Below are 24,497 nucleotides of genomic sequence, written 5' to 3'. Positions count from 1 at the left end.
TAACACAGAAGACAGTTCAGTAAAAGTTCTGGAATTACTTGGCAATGAACACCTTATTTCATAGTAATTTCATGTCTCCGTAGAGAATTTGATAACTTTTTCCAGTATTTAAATGATTATTTAACATATATCTTTCCCCAGAAAAAACAAACCCCACAGATTTAAGAAAAATCATGCTTGTATAACGTTGAGCTTCTTTCTGTGGTCTGCAGTTACAGTATTAAACAAAATCTCACAGCTATTACCAATAAATAGAAAGCAATACAAGTGTCTCATTTTGCAGTGACAAAGAGCCCCCCATGATGCCCCCAAATGTTTCCCAACTCCAATATGGAGAAAACAAACTTAAGCTATACAGCAAGAGGTTCTGTACTTCAGCTAGAGGTGTTTCAGTGATAACTACTCTTATATGCCCTTATTTTAAATTATGTGTATAACTAACATACAATTTACCAAATGTACAAAAAATAACACTTCCACAGTAACAGTGAACAAATGACTATGGTTCAAACCACACAACTTTTAAATGCCACTGCCTCCCCACAATCTCTGCATATCCTTTGAGACAATTTGACTCATGTAATTGAATGCATTAAAATTGCAAAATGCATTAAAACTCTTCTGTATTCATTAACCCTAAACAATCATGACTCAAACCATCAGATATTAGAATTCAGTCAAATGGACATCAAAATTTACAGAGATGTTGATAAGTAAAGTTGTCCATTTTATAACTCTATAGAATTTGTTTTTTTGTAAAAGGAGAGAACACACATTTTCCATCACTAATTTTAGCTTTTTCATTTCCAGTAAGCTACAAGCTACTATGTAAGTGTGTATGAGCTATTTTCACCATTGATAACAAGGAATCCTCTACTGTATTTGAATGTTAGATGTCAGCCACGTAAGGTATATAAAAAAAAAACACACAAAAAGAAGTAATCTAAAGAAGTGAAGTGGAAATTTGCATCCCTAGACTACACTTGAATTAAAATAAAGATCTATATTTTGATGGTTCTGGAAAACATAGGAAGAATTACCATAACCTTCTTCAAGCCAACTAACAGGAAAAACAAGAAACGAAGTAGTCATACAATGACTCCTGCAAAGGCTCCTAAACAACCCTTACTCAACTGTCAGAATGCCACTCAGGATGCTGAATTAATTTCTCACCAGTTTAACAAGATGACCAAATTGCACACAGATACAATACAATCCAAAATATAGTATGGGCTTAACCATGCTATATTACCTTATTCAACTGCTCCTTGGTTTTGTAGAGAAAAGGTGTTTTCCTGAATTTTCCCTCTTTGTATTTTTGTGTAATGAACGCTATCCTTTTTTCTGCAGGGTCATCAATATGCAATTCTTCATCTGGAGGAAGATTTCCAGCCCAAAAACTGTTTGCCCTCTTATTTCCAATGACAATAAAGAGCTAGATGAGATGCAAGGAAAAAGTTAGCAAAACAGTATGAAGGATATGAAGCTAGCTTCTAAACAGTTTTCACCTGCTAAAAGTTGAAAAAGAAAATTATTAAAGAAAACAAAATTGTCAACAGGAGACAGAAGCCTCTCTCTGTCACTGCCTATGGTCATCTATAAATGAATAATAAAGTCTGCAGTCATCATTTACCATCAATAGCAGCTAAGCTTTACAAGGCTAACCAGTTATAACACTTCATTATATATTAGAAAATACTAGTTAAAGTTCAGAGAAGAGTAGCATGTGTTTTAAAGAAAACAATGATGGCTCCAAGCCTATCAGGACCACTTTTACCACCATCATTTTTTAACACCCCAAGCAGCTAAGCTGGTAGTGAGAAGTTTCCTCTATTTTCCCCTTTCTCCATCATGAGTACTCTCCAAAAGCATTTTGGGTTTTTTTTCCCCAAAAATATTAGATACTTGGAGAAATACTAAGAGAAATTGTACATTTTATTAGCAAAACGAATATATTGAATTACACAAGGTACATGATGCACAGAAACAGCAATTTTCTTGTAACAGCACCATATTGTTTAGCAGTTTTATGCTCAGTTTTCTTGTGAGTAAGGCAGTAAATAACTCCTTTTCATACAGTAGGTTTCAAGATGGAAAAAAGATTTAGAATATCACAACATACCTCAATAAGTTCATTGCTCCAAATGCTAGCATCCATTTTTAGACTTCGGACCTTTGAATCTCTTGGTCCTAAAGATCTGTGTTGTCCTGAAAATCCAAGAAAATTACTTAACTAAGGCACTTGAACAGGTTTTCTCTTCTGCTGAGGTAACAAAACAATGTGATGAAGCCAGATTTATTCTACTTGCTGTTTTTAAAAAAGGTTAGGTTTGACATTTGAATATTAAATAACAGCATGAAAAATACACCTATTTCAAAAAAACAAAAGGTTAATTTCATTTGATAGTAATGAATAAATGAAGTAGGCTGTCTCTTGTAGACTATTTCTGGGAGAGTTTGGTTTGAAAGAAAGCCTAGAATTAAAAATTATTTCCTTAAATTTACTGCTTAAGGACATAATTCAATATAAAACATGACAATTATATTTTTAGTAGTATCTGAAAAAGCTATCCCTATTGACAGTAAAATATGCCCATATGTAACAAAATTAATACCCAACATTTATATACTAAAAATCGTTATTCTTTGGTATCTAGCCTTGCAAAAGCCATTCCTTTCCCATGAAGTGCTATTGCGTCTTAATTTCCACTAATTGTGAAGGATTATTCATCTGAGAGAACTCAACTACCACAGACATGCCATTTATGCATGGAAGTGCTTTAGAGGAAGAATGCCCTTGGTATTAAAAAAAAGTTTTGCTCACATTTTCTTTCTCAAAACTTCCACAAGGATAACACTTCAAAAATAAAATTAAATAAAACTTTTTAAAAAGCCAATTCAAGGACATACATAGATATGCAAATACAACGTTTTTTAGAACCCACATAGCTTGTCATTAATTACTCTACCTGCACACTTCTTACAAATGACAACACAGAGATTGATGGATGCCCAGTCAGGACTGGGAGCTTTACAGTCAGCGCAGCTCCTGTTGGACTCATTGAACCAAATCTTCTCAGCTACTTCATAATCAGATAGAGTTTCTGCTATTGATTGCTGGAGTGCTTCAATCCAGTCTTGTTTCTCTCTTTCTGACTCTGCTGTAAAGCTGAAACAATTGACTTTTCTGTGTTATTGATCTTTATTTTAAAGCCCAATTAAACATGGTCTGTAGTCTCTCATTTATTACATTTACACCCAAAATCACAGTCAAAAATCTTCCTCCACACAGATATAAATACTAAGATGGAATGTATTATTTTGTATTTTTAGTCAATGAAACTCCCTGTTTTAGTTCTTTTTTCAACAGAATCACTACTAGCATAAGCTACACAGCTTTTGTAACATTCACGTAACATCCCTGAGTTAATTTCAATCCTTTTATGTTACTGATTACCAAATTTAAAGACTGAATTTTAACAAAAGCACGGAATGACAAAAGAAAACATGGAGACTTACTGAGAATTAAAAATGGACTTGCATTTCATTTAAATTAATCTTTTTAAGAAATAAAATAGTAAGAAAACATAAACACGCTCATGTCTTAAGAGAAAATCAAAGAACTAGCTATCTACCAACCAGCAACAGATTCAAATTGCTGATCAAGACTAATTTATCTGCTAGTTGACTGAGAGTGAAAGTATTTTCTAACATTTAACAAGTCCAGGAGAACAAAGAAATTTCTTTTTCTCCTTCATTAAGACATCTCATTCAAGAAACACTACAAGACTCAGCAAAAGGCTTTTATTAGCATGTACTTTCATTTTCTTAAAAATCATTACAAGTCTCAGCATCAGCCAAAGTGAAACTTTCACTGCTTTCAACCACGGATTTCTACAAGGGGTAACACATGAAAGCTTCTTTTCAAAGAAAATGTGTACTACTAAATGGATGTAGCATTATTTCACTACTGAAGTTTATTATTCTTTAGGATGGAGGCAATTTGTTAAAGTGGAGAAATTCCTTTCTCTTTTGTTTCTTTTGCCCTTGCACAGAATGAATAAAGAAGGCTACATAAAAATACAAACCTGTGGGTATAATATGCCTAGTCAAGGGCTAACAGATGCAGCACACAGTTAAATAAATGAAAGAAAATCATCCCATTTTTCTAAAAATAGTTGAACATCCTTAATAAAAACATCATCTTTTCATCCAAACTAGCTACAGCACTGCAGTATGAAACCAGTATTTCTTTAGTGCCTTAGTTAATTGCATATTTTGTTAAGTAAATATTAAAGTTCTTACCTAAAGCTTTTATAAGGAGTAATTATTTCAAAAGATTGCTTTGCAGCCCGATCCACTTGTTTTACATTTGCCACATTCATAGGGATTAAAGTGATACCAAATCCTGTCTTAAAGTCCTAGGGAAAAGATAATAAAAGTTTAGGGGGTTATCATTCAAGAAAAAAATGTGTGAAAAAGAATTATTTCATCATGGTCCAAAAAATCCAAGACCAGTAACAGACACCTTTGACATGACATACAAGCCACTTCTAATTTATTAATGGATAAATAAACCTCCACTAAATTTTGTCCAACCACTGAGTTTCCAACTCCTAGAAAGACCTTACTTGATTGTTGGTAGGAGAAAAAAAAGTATGATCTATTCATAAAGGAAAGAATAAAAAAAAAAGTTTTAAAAATAGATTGCATTAAAATGTGAATGCAAAATTATGGAAGGATCTAGCTTAAATCATGCTTTAGTGTCTAAATAATCTTTATACATCTAAATCCTTCTAACTGACAGCAGCTTTTCTTGCTTTAAAACTGAGTGTTTTAACAAAATAAAATACGTATAAAATTCTTTCTTAAACCTTTCGTTGCTTCTGATCTACTACATGAACTAAACATGTCTTTGAAAAAAGGTCCTATATAGCAGCTAAAATAGACAAGGGTTAGTTGTGACTCAATTATGAGAAAGTATTTTTGCCTTAAACCAAGAGAAATCGTTTGGGATTTTTTTCCTCCTGCATGGAAAAATGTACTTAAAATAAAAATAACTTTTGCATTAACACAATTGCAACATAAAATGTTCAGTGAGCTTTTGTAAGGGCCTATCAAATGTATGGATTTTGGAAAAACTGGCAAGTATGTATGTTATTTCTGATCTATTTGGAATACCATCAGCATTTCCTTCTTTAAATTTATTTACATGTCCATCTAATGTCAGTCGCTTCCACAAGATTAACTTCTGGAAGTATTAGCATACTTCTTGAAAACAGTAACTAAATCAGAAACAGAACCAAATTATATCACCCAAGCAAAAAGCCAAATTCACATACTTTACCACTGGTATGTTCACTGAGTTACCTCTCACGTAACAAGTAGTTGGGTAAAAACTGATAAAAATAAAAGCACTGAAGGTTAAATGCTTCAGAGTTGCCTGCCTCTGAAGAGAGGATTGTTTTTCTATTTAATACATATTTAAACCTGCATCACTGACAAGTTTCTCTTTGTAAGATGCTTAAATTTTTAAACACTAAAGCCTAGATGGAGAAAATACTTTACAAAACTCTTTTAATTTTATTTCCCTATTTCAGGTATGAGCAAATAAAGATACAATTTTAGCCAGGACTGCTAAACCTGACAAAAGACACACATATATGCATGTGTCTATGCACAAGCAGAAGTATCAATTATCTCATACAAGGCATTGAATAGAATAATCCCCCAAAAAGCACAGTAACATCCATTATAGGATGAGATTTTTAGAATGACAGAATTCCCACTAATTAAATATACTGTGAGATAAGTTAGTAATGTTTCCTTGACAGACTTCTTATTAAGAATTTTTTGGGGTGTTTTTACATCCATTACCTTTGACAGTAACAGTGGGGAACCAGCTATGGATTTTATGGACACAACCCTTTGTAAAAAGTAGAAGCTTTTCAATAACTAACCTGGTTTAGCCATACCTCATATAATTTAGTTTAGGAAAAAAAATAGATATATTTTAAAATATTTCTACTTTTCTTCTACCCTCATATCCTGTAACCTGGATATTTTTATTCTTTCCCCTCATATTCAGCCCCCACACCAAGGGGTTTCATACCAACACACCTGTCTCAGAAGAGAGCAGAGTTCTGTGAAGCCTACTCAGTCCCTAATTCACCCTCTATGGGAAAAGAGTGGGCAGAATAATCTCTTTTGAGTGTGAACTTGACAGCCTCCCCTGTAGCAGTGAAGCATTCTTAACTTCACATCACCAGTGAGAAAAACAGAAGGATGAAATAGTAAAAGAAAGACTGAGGATAGAAAAATACAAAAACTTTTATTTCTATCAGTGAAATGAAAAAAAAAAGAAACCTAACCAAAACAAGCCAAAACCATTAACTTTCTAGAATTAAATGGTTTATTCTTCTGAGATGTAAATTGGATGCAAGTTTAATTTGTTGATTCAATTATTTCAAATTATTTCAAACAATTGGCCTTAAGAAATCCTGATTTTCAAAGGAGAGGTAACAAGCCTATCCTTGAACCTTAACAGTGCAATGCATTCTTTGTTTCTTAAGTAAGAGCTGAAAAACCACCAGAAGCCATGGTTAATAGGTGTTCAATATACTTTTAGGTCCGGATTGAAGTTCACTGAAGGTAAATGAATAACAAAGATGACCAAAATAATATCTACCTTCTTGAGCAAGATCAAAAGTTCCCCTGTACAGTAGCTTCCCTTTAGGCACTTGCTACTGGTGATGCTCATAAAAATAATGCAAATAAGAAAAGGCACATGCTCATCTTCCCAAATAAGCTTCCAGCAATCTAAGCACTTGAACAAACAGTTGCAGAAAAGACATTTATACTTACTAGCCACTGACACATCCTCAAGAATTAAAAAGCCCAACAACAACATGACTTGAGTTCTCTCCAGGATCTTACTTCATACATTTCCCAAATACTTGTTGTGAAAAACTGAGGTCCTTTTTTATAAGTATGTTGCCACCTGATAACTGAGAATTTTAATTTTTTTGCCTGACAACCGAGAACTTTGTTACACAACATAAGAGGAAAGAAAAGCTAACTAAACTTCATTCATCTACTTATTCCATAATGTTCCTTCTCAAAAATATTTATTTTATATCCCTTTAAGTCTCTTTTTTATGCTTTCAAACAGCTAGTTGCATCTCCTTTCCTTGGAGCAAAATGGAGCAAGCTGCATGGAAGCAACCTGATCACACACACATTAATGTCTGTGTAAACCAAACTTTGTTGCACTACCCTTAACAATATAGAAACAAGAAAGCCCTCTAGAAACAAAGTGCATTAATTTGAAAGTCTTAACCTTTAGGTGCAGCACCAGCTCTCCAAAATTTGCATACGTGCCCAGTGTCTGAACAGTCCCGCTAAAGAGAGAATAACTCATTATGTTTTACACTCAGAAAGGGCATAAGAACTTACAATAGTGAATTTCAGTGTGAGGAAAGTCAGAAACGTTAAAAAATTAGAATCTACTTTTCAGAACAGAAGATGGTGGCAAATTAAACAATTTCATTGGTACATTAGAGTGAAGTTATTTCCATAAAGGTCCACAGAAACTCCTAAAGGTAATTGCACAACACTTGGCACAAACCTGGCTTTGTGAATACAGGTACACTAGAATCTAATTTTCAGTGTTCAGAATTATATCTTTCAGGAGTGCAGTCTTCTTCTCACCTTCAGAAACAGAAGTGGGAATTGGTACAGGGAAGAAAGAAGTGCTCCACTTTGAAAGAAAAATTCATTCACTTTGAGTGCACAGAAGGACAATAGGGCCATTCAAGAACTATACAAAAAAATCGACAGCAAGAGCAAGCAGTATCTTTTCAGAACAAGAATTGTCTTGCTTCTACCCACTGAAAGCTCATTGTTTCAGATACATAGAACTGTGCTAGGATTTCTGACAAAGGAAGAAAAGTTTAAGATTCAAAAATGCACAGAGAAAGATGAGGGTTGGGTTGTTTGGGTTTTTTTTTTATATTTAAATATAAATATGACTTAAATGTCTATAGTTACACTGTCTTCGTGAATTTGAAGAAAGGCTGAAAAATGAGTTGACAATAAAGCTTTAAAAAACCCCAAATAAAATTCTTTATAGATAAAATAATAGATCAAAAATATTCACTAAACAGCACAGTTAACTGAAGGCTAAAAATACTGAGTACTGGCCTTCTGATTAGCTGTTGTTCCTTCCTGAAGGGTGAATGATTACAATGTGTCAGTGTTGCTGTTATTATCACCCTGTCTGAAAAAGACATAACCTATGAAAACCTGTTATCTGTATATAAACCATGAAATTATTTAACTTTTATTTTTAAACATACCTTTAGCACGTATCTATAAAGTGCCTCTCAGTGTACAAAACTGCCTTCTCTATTTTGCGTTATCTTTTCATAGGCAAAAGCTGTCCTGTGACAGGCTTTACTAACATTTCTTCAATTCTACTTTGGATGAAATTCAAGGAGATTCAAAATTGGTCTCACACCTTTTCTAATATACCACCATGGTTTTACAGACACAGAAATAAACACCAAGGTTAAGGAATGCTAAAGTGCATGTATGTATAAAATCATGCAACTGTATCTAAACATGAAATTTTCAGAGCTGCTGGACACCTAACTTTCAGTATGTTGTCTTAAAAAGACAGGCTCAGGCACCTTTCTGCATGCAATTCATAAATAAATTTGTAATCAGAGGCTGAACCGTGTGACTCTCAGTTAGTGAGCAGACTTCCTCCACAAAACTGTACTTCTAAAAAAACTCTTCTTCTACCTAGAAAGTATAGTAATTTTTCTTTATATTTTTTCCCTTCCCCTTGGCATTATTATTGGTTTAGTCAAACCAAAATTCATCTGAACACAGGAGTTCTAGAGATGCTGCTTGTGTTCCTCAACATTTACCATTTCAGCAGCTATTATCATGTCTTTGGATGCACTGTCTAACATTAGCTCCCCAATATAGAAAGTTGATTTTAAAAAATCCTTGCATCAGGAAAATATCTCAGAGAAATGAAACCAAAAAAATCCAGCCACAATTATAACTTTATCTATACTCCTCACATAAAAATGATTGAAAATAAAAGGTTAACTAACTTCTTCTTTCATATTAGAAATATCAATCCATATTTTTATATCTTTCTTTTTGGTGGAGAACTAAGGGGATAACAGCAACAGTCAAGAAAAAGGAAAATTGCTGCCATGAGTTCAAGAGACTATGTTTCTACATACACATGTATATACACACATAAATATACACCTTCATACAGAAATATATATATTTGTAGCTTATTTTGAAGTAAAAAAAAATATGGAAGTGCAGAACTCTGAAGTACAGAAATAGCACTGGTATATGCTGGGAACACAGCACTTTTGGAAATTGCTACATCAACTGTGTATTCTCACTGCACATCAGTTTCCTTCCTGTGAATTATGTGGTCATGGTGCATTTGCTTTTTTTGTCTTTGGCTGTCAGATCTTGAGGACATGCAATATTTAAGCATGTGCATGCACACACACAGATATAGAGATACAGATATATATATAAAAATATATATATATTAAATAAAGCTCCAGTAGTGGTAAGAGGCAACAGATAATAAATCAAGAACATTATACTACATATAAAGATATATATACACACACAAGTGTATACGTGTGTGTTGATAAATGCACACTTTTTTGTTTCCTTTTTAACAGCTGTCTTTCATACCCCCCTAACACTAATTTATAAAAATTCATATTTCTGAAACTACTCTTGTCCTACTGCCTATTCACAGAAAGTTCTTGACCTTTGATCACAGTATCTCTGATCAGAGTTCCAAAATAGGACCTTACATGGTTCCTTGAATTTACCATTTAATTTGCAGCAGCTCTTTAGGTTTAGCTTGGGGAAGTTACCACAAAGTTTGTGAGAATTACACTATTCCTGCAAGATCTGAAAATTCCCTTAACAATTTAACATGATTTAGGCTTTTCCTTCATTCTAACCCCAAGGCATTTGATTCCCTCCAAACAACCAAACTATTCCAGAGAGAATAAAAGCCAGGAACTAGAATCATTCAGATGAAGAATTCATAGCTTCTTTCCCCTTGTTATTTGGAGGCATATACTTCAGCCTTTCTAGCTATTAAGGAGGGCTCATTTCTGCAACAGAAATATGGGAAAAAACAGGCTTCCATATTAATGAAAAATTAAGACTTTTTATGTAATTAAGAGTTTGAGAAAGAGTAACAAGTAATGCAGAAATTGCTTTGATGATATTAAGTTTACACAAGTTTGTATTGATTTCCTCTTCTCCTATAGGTACTGAGCTTAGCACCCCTAGTTACTTCTCATCAGGCTTCTCTACATCCCTCATCACAGCCTAAAACCTTTTAATACAGCTTTCCAGTGATAGTTACATATTGTGGATTGGAATACAAACCACCACATATTTACTCTGTCTTACAGTCTTCTAATGAGTCTCAAAATGACACCACAGGGAAGCATACAGTATATAATTACAGGCTCAAAACATAATGTTAGAAGAACGTGAAGGTTGCTAACTCAAGCCCTGATGAGCAAGGACATGCTAGAATTCCAGTTGTCTCTGCATGTTAATGCTGTAGCTTGGTGCTCATCTGTTATGATATATGAGGTAGTCACATCATCCATTTTAAGTTCTTCATTTAACTAAGCAAAATTCTTTCCCCCGTTAGAGAACCACTTGAAAATGATTCATGCTATTATTGCAGAAAAATTTGTGATGACAACCTGGCATCCAAAATTCTGGAGGTTACAAAGGAAGACGACAGCAAAAGACAAGAAGGGCCACTTAAATTAGCCCTAGTCAGTGCCATATAGTAAGCTTGTCTGCAGTGGAGTGTTTTGGATATACTGCCGTAGTACGTCCCTCTCTGTATCATTCCACATCATTATTTTATAAATAAATATAATACCTGTACTTTGAGATGGCTCTATGATGAAAGCCAGTACATAAGAAATGGCAATACCTAAGATATTAGTTTAAAAATGCATTCCTGACCAACATTCTAAGGTAGTAGTTACAACTTTGGATGTTTCTTCTCATGTAAGTTACAGATCTCTCTATTCACTTACTACAGGAGCAATTCAGAATCCTCACTTCAGCAGCTATGTGTATGTATTTTGCAATATTTATACAACTTTATATCACTTGATTATGCAACATTAGGCCCATGCCTTGCTTGTTGTATGGGATGGATCTAGGACACACAAAGATGAAAGCTCCCTTCCTTTATGGGCTGCAAAACACAAAAAAAGTGACTGAATACTATCCTCAAGTGTTAGCTCTTATCTTTGCCTTTTCCAGATTCTGCTCAGTGTAAATCAAAAGCCTTAGCATACAGTCATTCCACTGCACATTTTTCATTTCCTAGTATCTGACTTTATGCTCTAGGGTTTGATTTGCAGAACTGCTGAGCAACTGGAACTTCAGCCAAGACCTATGAAAGCAGTATTTTGAGCAGGTACAGTTTGACAGAGAACTATTCCCTCCCAATCGCCCATAAAAGACTAAAATAACAGAGAATGTAAAATATATGGATATTTGAATCCTTCATTCTGTTTCTCAGAACAGTGTGGTCACATGGAGGAGGCAGTCATGTTCCTTTACTTTACAGGAGCTGATGAAAAATAAATTCCTCATTGTTCCTCAAAGAACACTCCCTTTTCAGTGAAGGATTCATCTGAAAGTAAGGCACTTTTCAACAGTGTGCTATAAAAAAGGTATGGGCTACTTCATGAAAAGAAATTAGAATTACCAGTTACTAAATAAACAATGCACTGAAAGAGGTAGTGATCCTGTGAGAGTAAATAGCATATTATAGTATCTACTGCAAAACACTATAATTGGATGAAATTAAGATCTTAGAAATCAGCCCAGTTTTCCCACAATTAGAAGGGTGCACACATCTGTAACTGAGGTAATGTTATTTCACGCAGGTCTTCTATGAATTTCCAAAAGTTTTTAGCTGAGTTCTTCAAAAAAATTAGGTTTACATAACACAGGAGCATCTGTCTTCCCATGTAACCCCAAGTAAGTTCTTACTCTAGACAGATGCTTGGCTTCAATCAATTTAAACATAATAGCACCCAATGAATCTTCAGGTCTTAGCAAGATTTAAGGAAAGTAGATCAGAACAGAGAACACAGAGCCTAAATTTCCCCACTTCCTTACTGCCCAGTCCCATAAGGAAAGGTTTTAGTGTATGGTCACAGTGAATTGAGACAAGATGATGCAATCTGGAAGGGGATGTTCAAAGTCAACAGCCACAAACACATAAATACATAAATTAAAAGCTTCTATTTCTTAATCCTCAAAAACAAAGCGAGAAGAAGGCAACGGAGAGAAGAGAAAATACCATAATTCCAAATATTCATAAGTTTCTCATTTGTGCTGAAACATGCTGAAAGGGAAGGGGAAGAAGCAATCCATGCTGCAACCATGCCTTGCCATTAAAAATAATTTGTATGTGTGCAAATTATGTACTTCAGAAACAACATGTGCAGGTTGCTGCATTAATAGAAGAACCTGAATTTTACATAAAGCTGTACATTTTAACACGAAGCCGTTTAAAGTTATTAGTGGAAAGTAGAGTTCATGACTTAAAGGTACCATAGTCATTTACATTACTGCTTTAGAAATATACTGGAGGAACTGAATTCTTCAACTATTCTACAATTCAGAGCTCAGCTGAAGTACAGAAAGTCTGATTCAGACCATATTCCATTCTTCAGACACGTGCTTTCTTTTTCTTGTCACTCAACATACTAGGAAAGCAACAGTCTCACATCTGAGGCACAACACACAGAAACAAGCATCAAAAGCAAGCTGGTAATACTGCATATAAAACCTTCCTTGCTATCTTCCCAAATACCCTGACAGATACCAAGCAAGAGAGACAAACCTGTTCTCGTTGTGTCCCCTACTGCCCCACCACACACACACAAAAGACAAGTGTAGGCAAGGTTCCAGTTTGAACAATTACAGTAACTCCCTTCCAGCAGGGCTTCTCTGCAGCATGGGGCTAATTCAGAAACCAGCATCTTATCAACTACAGAGGCTGAAGCCACTGCAGCTGCCTGGGATATGATCTTTACTTTTGCTGCCTCATGAAAAATCATGAGATGACATAAAGATGGTACAGCTAAATAAACATGTAAATAAAAGTCAAAGCCTGTCATGAGCAAGTAGAGCCTATATTCAAGGCTTTCACCTTTACTTTTATTCCAATGGCTACTCATAACATTGTCTCCTATTTAAAGAGGCAATCATGCTCCTTAAGATACACAATTTCCAACACACGGAAATTCATTCCATTTCAGAGTCCATTTCTTGCTACTCAATTCACATATTTTTTGCCCCAAAGGGATACCAGCTTAACATACACAAAATCTAAAATTACGTGGAAGTGCCTCAGTTTTCCTCACTTTTAGTGTTTGATACCTTCAACCTTTTTTTTTCATTTAGCTGAAACAGCTATCCCTGTAGCCACCACATCAAATTCACACACCGTTTTAAACACTTCACTGCAATGAGCACCCAGAGCAACTCCTGTTCATACAAGGACATTTTTAAACATAGATATTACTATTACAATTTTAAGTAGCCATCTGGACTCTTCTTTGGAAGTGCTTCACAAATGGAAACCTTCTTAGATTTAGCAAGTGTTCTCCGGAGACCGGAAGGATCAGTGAATTTTAAGTTAACACATATAGCCATAATTTTCTGAATTCATATCTTTATAATCATCTTGCCAAAGCTGTACATACACAGCAAGGATCTTGTTATGTATTCATAATCCAGAAAAACAGGCAAAAAATGTGTTTGAACTCTTACAGGATGGACAGATTGTGAACATTTTTGCAATACTTTAAAATCTACAACAGTTGTCACTAGATAAGAGAGAAAACTGTTATGACATCCCCACTGGCAAAATTCCCCTAATGAACCAAGCAATCCTGCAAATAATGAAGTGTCTGCTTTCCTCCAGAATTTGCCCATGGAGATAACAAATATGATATTGACAATAAAGTATCATTGACCAAGCACAGTGTTTTGACGTACTGACTACAAACAGTAAGGTGCTAAGACAAATGGTCCTCACAGTAAATATGAAGAATTCTTATTTTATTTACTACCTCCTTCTTTAATAAATTAAAATTTAATTCTATGATGTGATATTTCACAAGTAGAAATAATTAATAACTAACATAATTCATAGTAGTTCAATAACCACAAGCAACAATAGCATTTCCTGATGGAGAAAGTTTTCTAAAGTTTTTTTCATTCACAAACCAATTTCCAAGTAATCTGCATGACTCAAAATATTTACAAAGGGCAATTAATTTAAAAAAAAATTCAATGGTTTTTAAAGTACCATACAAATAGGATTAATTATTATAGACATTTTCACATCTTAAAAAAATGTATATCTGAATATACTCCAAACGTACCCCATTTTATCATAACTGATTTCTATGGATTTCCCAGCTGATGTTGATAAAATGAACAGTTTAGATTTCTGATCCTATCAATCTGAATTACTCTTCTGAGATGGTGTATTTGCAACAAAACACACACACACCACACACCTTATAAGAATAAATGAATGAATTACATGACATATGGAGAGCTCTGGACTGTGCTAACTACTTTTTCCAGCTTGGGAGATTTTAGACACCTTTTGCTTAGAGAGCCATGAAGAAAAATGGTTCACTTTAACAACTGACATTATGATCTTCAATTTAGAAGGAAAAAAGTAAGTTAAGGAGAGTACAGACCCTCACAAAAGCTTTTGGCCAGACAGTATAAACTCTCATCTGTTTAATAAATGTTCACCTTTGTGGGAAAGAGACATCAAACCCCATAAAATTTCTGATTTGTTTAAAATTTGAAATTCTGAAATTTTTGGACTACCTGAACCAAAAAGATAATGTTATTTCTTGTGAAATACATAAATAAATATTTAGCAGAGATCTAAATTCTGAGAGTGTGCACGCATATTCATTAACTTTGAAGAAAGTGTCAGGCTTCATGGAGGTTCAGACCTTCTCTAGAAGCCAGTGTAAAGCCTCAACTTCCCACTAACGCCTAGAAACAGGAACCTAAGGAGACCTAATTATGATTTGTGAATTCCTCCCACTTCTGTAATACTTATCCTAAAACAGTGAAGTGACAGCAGCATCAGCAGTTTTGCCATACATTCATCTGTGCCTGGACCAAGAGAGGGCTGACGCCGTGACAACAGCAACGCTGCACTGCAGCTTTTTATAAGCACGAATCTTTCCTAACCCACTCGGTCATTACAGCATTATCTCTCCTGGGAAGACATCCTCCTTACATTTAGTTCAGCCAAATATAGAGTGAGGTGGGTTTGGGGTTTTGTTTGTTTGTTTTGAGGGATGAGTTTCTTTGGGTTTTTTTATAAAGAAAGTATTTTTGTCTGCTGGCTTTAGATTCAATCATACTAATTTGTCTGTATGTGACAAACAAAGATGAAAATAGCAGATAAATACAGAGAAACTGTTTTGAATTTTTTGTAAAGCAAAATGGACACACACAGCTACTGCTTTGCAGCTATTCACTTTCATACTTGCCTAGGCTTTGTGTTACAAAGGTAGTGATTTCACATAAAAAAAAAACAGTTTGTATAAAAATAAATATATAAAAGAGAGTTTCAAGAATCAATAATATTTACAAACAAGCAATCTACTTTTCACTACTTAAATACTGAAATGGTTACGGTATTAAATACTTACAGAGATTACTGAATTCCTAGTAAATCCATTGTAAATAAGTTTTATTATGAGTTCATGCAAAAGCCATTGTCATTTGATTTTAGTGATTATTTTTTTTTTATTTTGATTTTACAATGATCAAAGCTAAGATGGGCAACTGCCACAGCTAAAGAACAATCCAGCTCTAAAATATCTGCACTATACTCATGTTTCAGAACTGTATGTAGAATTACTATACCCTTAGAAACAAACAAAATGCCTTTGTCATAATGAATGTAATCTAAATATTTTATGAATATTGCCTCCCATCACAAATTATGAGCTAGAAGCACCTTACGAAAAAATAAAGTAAATTCAAGCTTTCAATTAAATTATTTTCTGTTAATGAGGAGCAAAGGCTAATATTTAACAGAAAGTACAAATTATCTGTGAAAACATGGAGCAACCATTCTCTAAAAAAGGTACTTAAACAAATTAGAAGTTAAAAACAAACCAAAATCTTTAAAAAAAACCCCCGTTCATACTTCTTTTAAATAACCTTTATACTCTGTGTTACTATCTTGACAGCTTAATAGAAAGAACACTAAAAATTAAATCTTTAACAAGTTATCTCCATTTACACATTTATCTTCTGTTTGTTTCTTATGCTTCCTGTTGTCATCCACTGAACAGTACAGGAAGGTCTTTTAGGACCCACAATAAGCTACAGATACATGGCTTCCTTGTAGCATAATGATTCTACCTGTCTACTACATTCCTTTCCCTTCTTGAGTCTCTCACTCATGCCCAAATCCTTACAAGCAAGAAATAAATCTCACTCACCTGAATTTAATGAGCAACTGGAAAAACAAAACTTGTCAACAGCAATGCTAACTCATGTCTCAGAGCACATTCTTGGGGAGGGGCAACAGGCCTAGATTACTATTTATTTCTTTCCTGAATGTTGTGCTAGAATAGCCTTCACGATCACACAGTAATTAAAAAAAATAATTTTTGAAATATGCACATATTGCTATGTTAAGATTAGTCAAGATGCCTTACAAATCAGTGATTAGTGAAGAGCAGCACTTTTAGTGGCAATTTGCTCACGGAAAGTGACCAGCAAACAGGGAAGCACTGATTTACAGGCTGATTGTACAGCAACATCCTGACCTAGACACCAGCAAACTGAAGCCAATTCATGTCATGGGGAAGCACAGTGATAAAAATGCTGTTCTGGCTCATAACTGAATCTCTGCAGATGCATCTCATCACACACAAGTTGCATCAAAATTGCAAAGACTTGATCAAGATAACACATGAAAGAGAATCTCACAAATAGTAAAAATAGAACGAGAATTACAAAATCACTCCCATTTAGGATATTCGGAAACCCAGCATCAGCATTTTGTACCACTTGTGGGTGGGGAGGGTTGTAACATGCTACAGTAATTTTTAAGAACAGGAAATCTACCAAAAAACCCTTCTATATTAATAAGATTGGGCAGCTGCAATCTGCAAACATGCTGAAGTTACAGAAGGTATATTTTCTCAGCATGAACATGTCATTTCAGAAACTAGGATGAAGAAGAATTCAGGAATGAAGGAAAATACTGCACTAAAATGAAAAAACTGGCAGTTGACATAAATGGCAAAGCTCCAACTGACATTCAAAGAGATGGAGATTCACCCCAGATATCTGTGTATAAGATCCTACAAGAAACAGTTTTCCTTAAATGGCCCCATATATACTGAAAATGCAATGCATCTTTAACTTTCCTATTTAGAAGGACAAGCAGCTGCAACAAAACTGCACCTGCCTCTTCATGTTCATTTTAAAATACATCTACATGCAGTACAGGAGAATGAAATTTAGGTGTGAGGATAAAAGACCTGCACAATTAGAAGACCTGAACAGCACCACAGAATCACACAGAACAGTGATGAGATAACACCCTCTGGTTTTGTATCTACAGTGCACTCTATTAACCTGTACTTTTTCCTGTAAAACTCCCCTACATGTCCACTTGCATATATTAAGAGATGTGTCTCTGATATTCCATACCACATCAGTCAGAGAAGGATGAAGAGAGTCTGAAACACAGTTTGTGTAGATGTAACCCTTTCATTTCTACATATAACACTCTCATTTCTACATTAGCATTTGTTGCTGAGAACACCAACAAAGACACACAAGTTTCACACTGCTAATGGTACATATTTACCATAAGCAAGTACTTAAGGATCATCCAACTGCCCACTGTTGTTAAATAAAACCAAACAAGTTATAGATCATCCCTTTTTTAGCTGCAGCACACACAAAAAAACCAACTGCTGTACTTATTCAAGCCAAAATAAACCCTTTCTCGGTAAGTTCCATAAAGAGGTTCCTGCCCTCTTCTGCGTGGTTGGGGTTTTTTTTTTTTACAAAATAAGATGAAAGATCGTAGAATCCCCTTTTCTTCTCTTTGTGAAAAGAAGTGCAAGGTGAAACAAACCAACCTGGAAGTCAGAGTCCATCTCCCACATGGGCATCGGTGATGACCAGTCACAGCCCTCTCTCATTCTCTTCTCTTACAGCTACTCAGGACTAATGAATTTTGCCTTGATCAGTTTCTCAACTTTTGTTATGACCCCCATCTCCTGTCTCATCAGTTTTCTTGCAGCCCAGTAAATTGGCAGCTGCTCAGTTCCTTCAGGGGAAAGAAGCGAGAGTCAATTGTAATAATGGGCTGCAATTACTCCTGTGTTGCAGGAACTAAGCTGCTGTTGCTGACTGCTGTCATTTTATCTGCCTTTGAACTTCTTTATGACCCCATGGCAAGGAATAACACCTCTCAGCTGGAAAAACCATCATACATACAACATCCTGCAGAGCCTCTCAAATAAGTGCCAGACAGGCTGATCGTGAACCAGGAAACAGGACACAAAGCCATATTTATTATACCAATGCAGCCACTCTGATTCAAACCTTTCTTAAACCTCACTCATGTATCTCTAACACAGGTCTGCATACTGGACTTAAACCACAGACGAGGATAAATGTGGACAAATGCAGTATTAGTGGATATAGACTCCTCTCTGCATCCCTGCAGAGCATAGAAACCTCTACAATTTGGAAACATTGGCTGGTACAAGACAAGCAATTTTGCAATAACTGAAATAGAGTCATATCCGACAGCAGCAGGAGTTTTTTGTACTTTTTTTTATTAGCCTAACTCACCTTAAACAAAAAATGGACATATAATCAATCTGATATAATAATTAAATATTACATACCAGAATCCCCAAAAGGATTAGCAAAGTCAATAATGAAAGTGTTTATCTCCATGAGTAAAACACACTTGTCAGCCACTGCATTATCAGGCTCAGCTTTTTTTTCCAAAGTAATTTTATTGAAAATGCTACAGAAGTATTATAAAAAGGTCTACCAAAAGGAAAAGAAGAACCAAGAAAAACAAGCCAAACCAAATAAAAGTTGTTTGAAATGCTTGAAACATACTAATGTATGTCACCAGGCATGACTCACAATACAAACAAGATTATTTCTACATTTTCTTTCCTGAATTATTGCTTTCCATATATATTCCTGAATATATTTTTCTTTCAACCATTGTCCAGGCCTGTTCACATGGTTCTCTGGCTGCCCACTGCCAATTGTTTTCACAACCTTCCGTCTTAAGCAAAGGTAATAAAACTTGATTTTTTTTTCCTGCTCTTCAGTGCATGCAACATTTTTCACGTTTCTTTAAAAGTGTTAGGTATCAGTCAATCATTCTGATGGATCTCTGAGGGGTCCTGACCTACATGCTGAGGTTGAAATAACTTCTGAGTGAAGTTTTCTGGAAATAACTCTAAGATACTGATTTTTAATGAATGAGATTTAAAACATGCCACCTCTAAGAAGACGTTATTTTGTACGCAAAATATTTGAGAGGGAGAATTTAATTTAATAACCATGACATTGAAGTGATTCATGCAGTAAGAATTCAGTCTGAGTTGATTAAGTTCAAATTTGTTGGCCTAGCAATTTATTAACCAGGGACAGAAATTATTGCTGAGAAAGCACACTGGGGTATTCCCCACATTCATACTAAGCTGTAAATCATAAACTCTCCTCCTTTGGCTATAAGGATAGCTCATTTATTTAGAATAAAATTTGTAGATATAAGATAGTGGAGTAGAGAAAATAATAGTTTTTTATTACCTAAACAATACCATACTGCTCCAAACAACATAAAGAAACCAGCACAGATGAACAAAAATAAAATATTTATGGCCCAAAAAAATTAAAATGTCACTTGAGCAACAATGATTTTAAAGATCTTAGTATTTTATTTTAAAGTATCTTAGTATTTATCTTAGTACTTATCTTAGTATTTATTTTAAAGATCATCTCTATAATTCTTATTTTAAACCATCCACTTTACATAACTAATGAAAACTCCAATGGCCTAATTATTTTAGTAGTCCAACAGCAACTCCAACCTGCTCTCTGTGCACTGCCATCAAAGCTACTCTTCCCACTTCCAGCCCATGCTGTGCAGAAAAGAACCGTTTTGCAGCAAGCGTCTACTGCTGAGTTAAGCATTTGTACAAAAAGGGGTGGGAGCTGACAAGAGGAAAAAAGAGAGGGGGTACTACAAATTCTGGGTATTTTCAACAAGTTGCAATGGTCCTTACCCTGATGAACTCCAACAGAGATTGAAGTAAGACCGCCCAATCTTGAAAATCACCACTGAGTAACTGCAGAAATCCATGAATGGCAAAACTGTTTTCTTTATTTTTCTTTTATGCATTTCCTGCACGATCAGTTATTGCAAGCTAACTGCATTATGATCAATCACTTGCTTTTAAGTGCTTGGAGTTCTAAACATTACAGTGTCAGCTACAAGGCACATTAATGAATTGCAGACATACTCTTTGGTCTCCTGCTGGTGCAGGAGTTATTTAGTTTTGCTACCAAGGAGAAAATTTTAATCATCATAAAGTGACTGCCAGTGCTCATCTGATGATACTTGTCATAGATTAGGCAAATCCTAGTCTTCAGCAATATTGCTTTTCCACTTCAGACTGGAACAAAGAATAGCCCCACCTGTTACCTTTCACAGAAGGATATTGTCAGACTGTAATATTATAGTTTATGACTTAAATATTTTCTTGAAAGACTTTTAAAACTGTATTACAAAAGCTGCAAAGACAACTAATGCACCCTGAATGGGGCCCTGACTTAGGCCTTACACTGCTCACTGAAGATAAAGTAACAACTCAGGACTGGGGACATTCACAAAGCACAAGCTTAACACCTCCACGATGAGGACCACAGCCCCAGGGCTATCAGCTGCCAGGCTTGCACAGACCCTCCACCAAAGGGTGGGAGGGAGAAGAGGCTTTGGGTATCTTGGAAAAAATCTCTGGTCAGAAGTGCAGTGGCTGCCCATCCTCCACTGTGCAGAGGAGCCCAGCTGAGGGGCCCCTGCACCAAGGAGGGGGAAGCTTATCCACAGCAGAAGGGGGTGACATGGCTCATCACAGGGGGCCCCCTCAAAGGGGTCCCCAGACCCTGCACCAGAGATGATGCAACAGACCCTCCGTGTTGCAAGGGACAGTGTGTCAAGCCAGCCCCTGCAAAGGGAGACATGTGGGTGTTCCCACCTGGCCCAAAGCGTTTATTAATCCATGGGATTCTGTACTCTTTGGTGTGCGGTGTGGTGGTGTGTGGCAGCGTGGTCACGGCGGCGATGGGGGACCCTCAGCACCAGCAGACCAGGTGGAGGGGAGCAACGAGACATCATTGGGACCCTCGGATGGGTGATGTGCTTCCATCTAACCCCTGTCACCTCTCCCTGTGCCCCCACCCCCACGCACACTTCTTTTTTCCATTCCTTTCTTTCTTTCTTTCCCTTCTCTTCTCTTTGCCTCTTTTACTATTAAATAAAATACATCAATTATTTGGCATGAACATCTAACCTCGTTTGGTTTTAATCTCATTTCTGGAAACATTTTGAACCTTCTAAGTTCTTTCCGGTTTATGCACAGAGACTTCGCTTGCTTTGCTTTTCTGGGTTTAAACCGGATCATAACAGATATCCATACAATGTAGTTCTTTATCATGCAGGCAATGTACCAAAAGAGAAAAATATCCTTTTGTGACATTACTTGTCTGAGCTCTGCCACAGGAAGTATAGACTGAATTCAGAAACCACATCTACTTAATTGAGTTGTAATGGATTTCAAACCTGGCAAATTGGTAACAGAAGTTATATACTAAACAAAAATTTGCAATAGCATATTATGTTATTTTTAACTAATTATACATGGAATGCACATACGCTATCATGGAAGTCTGGTGACAACAGATGAGGAGAAGATTGAGATTTGAGACAGCCAGCTTGCCTTCATCAAGGGAAAGTCTTGCCTAAGTAACCTAGGGGCCCTCTATGAGGGAATGACTACACTGGTAGACAAGGGAAGACCATCAGATGTCATTTTTCTGAGCTTCTGTAAAACCTTTTGCACAGTCCCCCACAACATCCTTCTCTCTAAATTGCAGAGAGCGTGATTTGATGAGTGGACAGTTCAGTGGATAAGGAACTGGTTGGAAAGTCACATCAAGAGGGTAGTGGTCAATGGCTCGGACATCCACTGGATATCAGTGACAAGTGGTGACCCTCAGGGGTCTATATTGGGACCAGTGTTACTTAATATCCTCATTAATTAGATAGATGGACAAATGTGAGAAGTGGGCGCATGAGAACCTCATGAGTTTTAATGAGACCAAGTGCAAGGGGCTATATCTGGGTCAGGACATCCCCCAGTATCAGCACTTCGTTTATTTAAAGTATACAGATACGTATATGCTGACTATACAACATTTCAGATTAAGTGAATGCAGAAATAACTTTTTCATGTGATTTAAAATAAAAAAATAAATGCAGACCTGGTCTACAACTGTAAAAGGAAGTTGCCATAACAATGTTCTGGTTCCTGATTTTGGGCTTTTGATCCAATAAATGATGTTACTATGGAATTTGAAGCCAAGCTAGTAGTTCTTAAAAACAAGGAACGTATATAGTGATGGACAACGGTCTCAGGAAATTCCAGTACTCTTAGAAGCAAAAGGATTTCCCCAACATTGCATTAATACTGTTATAGCCTTATGGCAAGTAGACCTAAAACCAGCTTCAATTGCTTATGCGTGTGCTTTGCCACTATGTAAAATCTTCATGATATTCAAAAATATCCCACTCTTCTTCACTGTTAATTTTTAAGCGATTAAGGTAGCTGGCTATATATGTATTAGTCATTTATAAAGCTTGACAGAGCAATACTGAAAAACTGACAACTTTACTCCAAATCAATCAGGAAGCTGTTTATCATTGTGGAAGCATTAGGCTTTTTACCATGTTTCATGACTGCTTTAGGTGTACTTACGTCTCAGTGAGATCTTAATAGCATAAAAACAAATGAACAGGAAAAAATCCTCAAAGTTTAGCTGCATATAGAAGAATGTAACACTAACTCTTAAATCTTTTTTTTTTTTAATAGAAGTCCTGTTTATGCCCTTCTCTGTGTTCTTCAATAATATTTTCCACAACCTAGAACAATATCACACAAAATTATTTTTGAATGTAAAATGCAGATCTTCCCTGTAAAGGTGGTCATTGACACATTCTTCTTCTCTGATTGAGCCACTTTAGCAGCATATTATTTTAAATCTATTTTTTAATCTTTTTTGAAGTAGGTGTGCAATTAAATTTAAAACTGAAGAAGTAATTGCAGTAACAACAACAAACCTTTTCCCACTCAACATGATTTCTTGTAATCATTCATTTTGCATTATAACAAGAAAAATGAAAGCTTTAAAGCTTCCTTACGCAATTCAAGTTATTTCCTGTTCAGTTGTTTCTTATGTCATGCACAGCAATTGATCATTGCTATGCTTTTGAGTGTGGAAAATTGTAATGAATTTCTTGCAAAGAACTGCTGGAAAATTAGGGATATGACCTTAATCTATCATTCCAACTACAGCTTGATGCAAACAACTATATTTAAAAGAGGCTGGATCATTCCGGTACAAATCACCAATGTATCAGTATATTTTGTCTTAAAACACTTCTTCATATTAGTCTTTCCCCCTCCAATGTATTTGGTATATTTTTGGGTTATTCTGTTTTTGCTTTTTAACATTTGGTACAGATTTGTATTGCTATGAAGAAAGAACAAAGCCTACATAAATCAAACAACAAGGAGCAAATGTTCTTTTGTTTTTCTGTTACCTCCACCTATTGAAGCCATTCCAGGACAAGCTCAGCTGTATGTTTGTAACCATGTTTGATCATGGTCTGCACTAGCAATCAAGTACAGCACTGTTCCTTTAGAGTTTCCCAGTTATTACAACTGACAGTTTTTCATCAAAAAATCTCTAAAAGCACACATGTTCTTGGGGCAGGGGAGATGAGGATGCGGGATGAGGATAGGAACAGGAGAAACACAAGTACAAGGACTGCGCTTCTTGTTTTCTCATTCTCGATAATTCCTCCTTCCACTGCCACACCCCAATACACACCAGGCACTTGTCTCTCCTTTCACCATCTGAACTATCAGCCATCTGAACAGTCTTCCCTCCTGCTTCCTTTAGTTGCCTTTACTCCCCTATCTTTTTCCCCAGTTTCCTTTTCAGGACTCTCAGTTGCTTTTCTCAGGGTTCCTCATTAGATCTCAAAA

At 35.7% G+C, this 24,497-nt stretch overlaps 1 protein-coding gene across 1 annotated transcript in view; it reads right to left on the bottom strand.

Moving 5' to 3' along the window:
• Positions 1–24,497, bottom strand: part of ARAP2 (ArfGAP with RhoGAP domain, ankyrin repeat and PH domain 2) — a 124,408-nt gene that overhangs the window by 63,064 nt on the left and 36,847 nt on the right. The window contains exons 10-13 of the mRNA XM_069014304.1: positions 4,306–4,421; positions 2,970–3,169; positions 2,123–2,208; positions 1,253–1,435 (exon numbers count right to left, since the gene is read on the bottom strand). Of these exons, the coding sequence (XP_068870405.1) occupies positions 1,253–1,435; positions 2,123–2,208; positions 2,970–3,169; positions 4,306–4,421 (585 nt within the window). The remainder of the gene's footprint in view (positions 1–1,252; positions 1,436–2,122; positions 2,209–2,969; positions 3,170–4,305; positions 4,422–24,497) is intronic.

Source organism: Aphelocoma coerulescens, chromosome 4 (assembly GCF_041296385.1).
Source record: "Aphelocoma coerulescens isolate FSJ_1873_10779 chromosome 4, UR_Acoe_1.0, whole genome shotgun sequence".
Classification (NCBI taxonomy): domain Eukaryota; kingdom Metazoa; phylum Chordata; class Aves; order Passeriformes; family Corvidae; genus Aphelocoma; species Aphelocoma coerulescens.
Note: the sequence above shows the minus strand (reverse complement) of the source record. Positions and strands in the feature narration are given on the sequence as shown.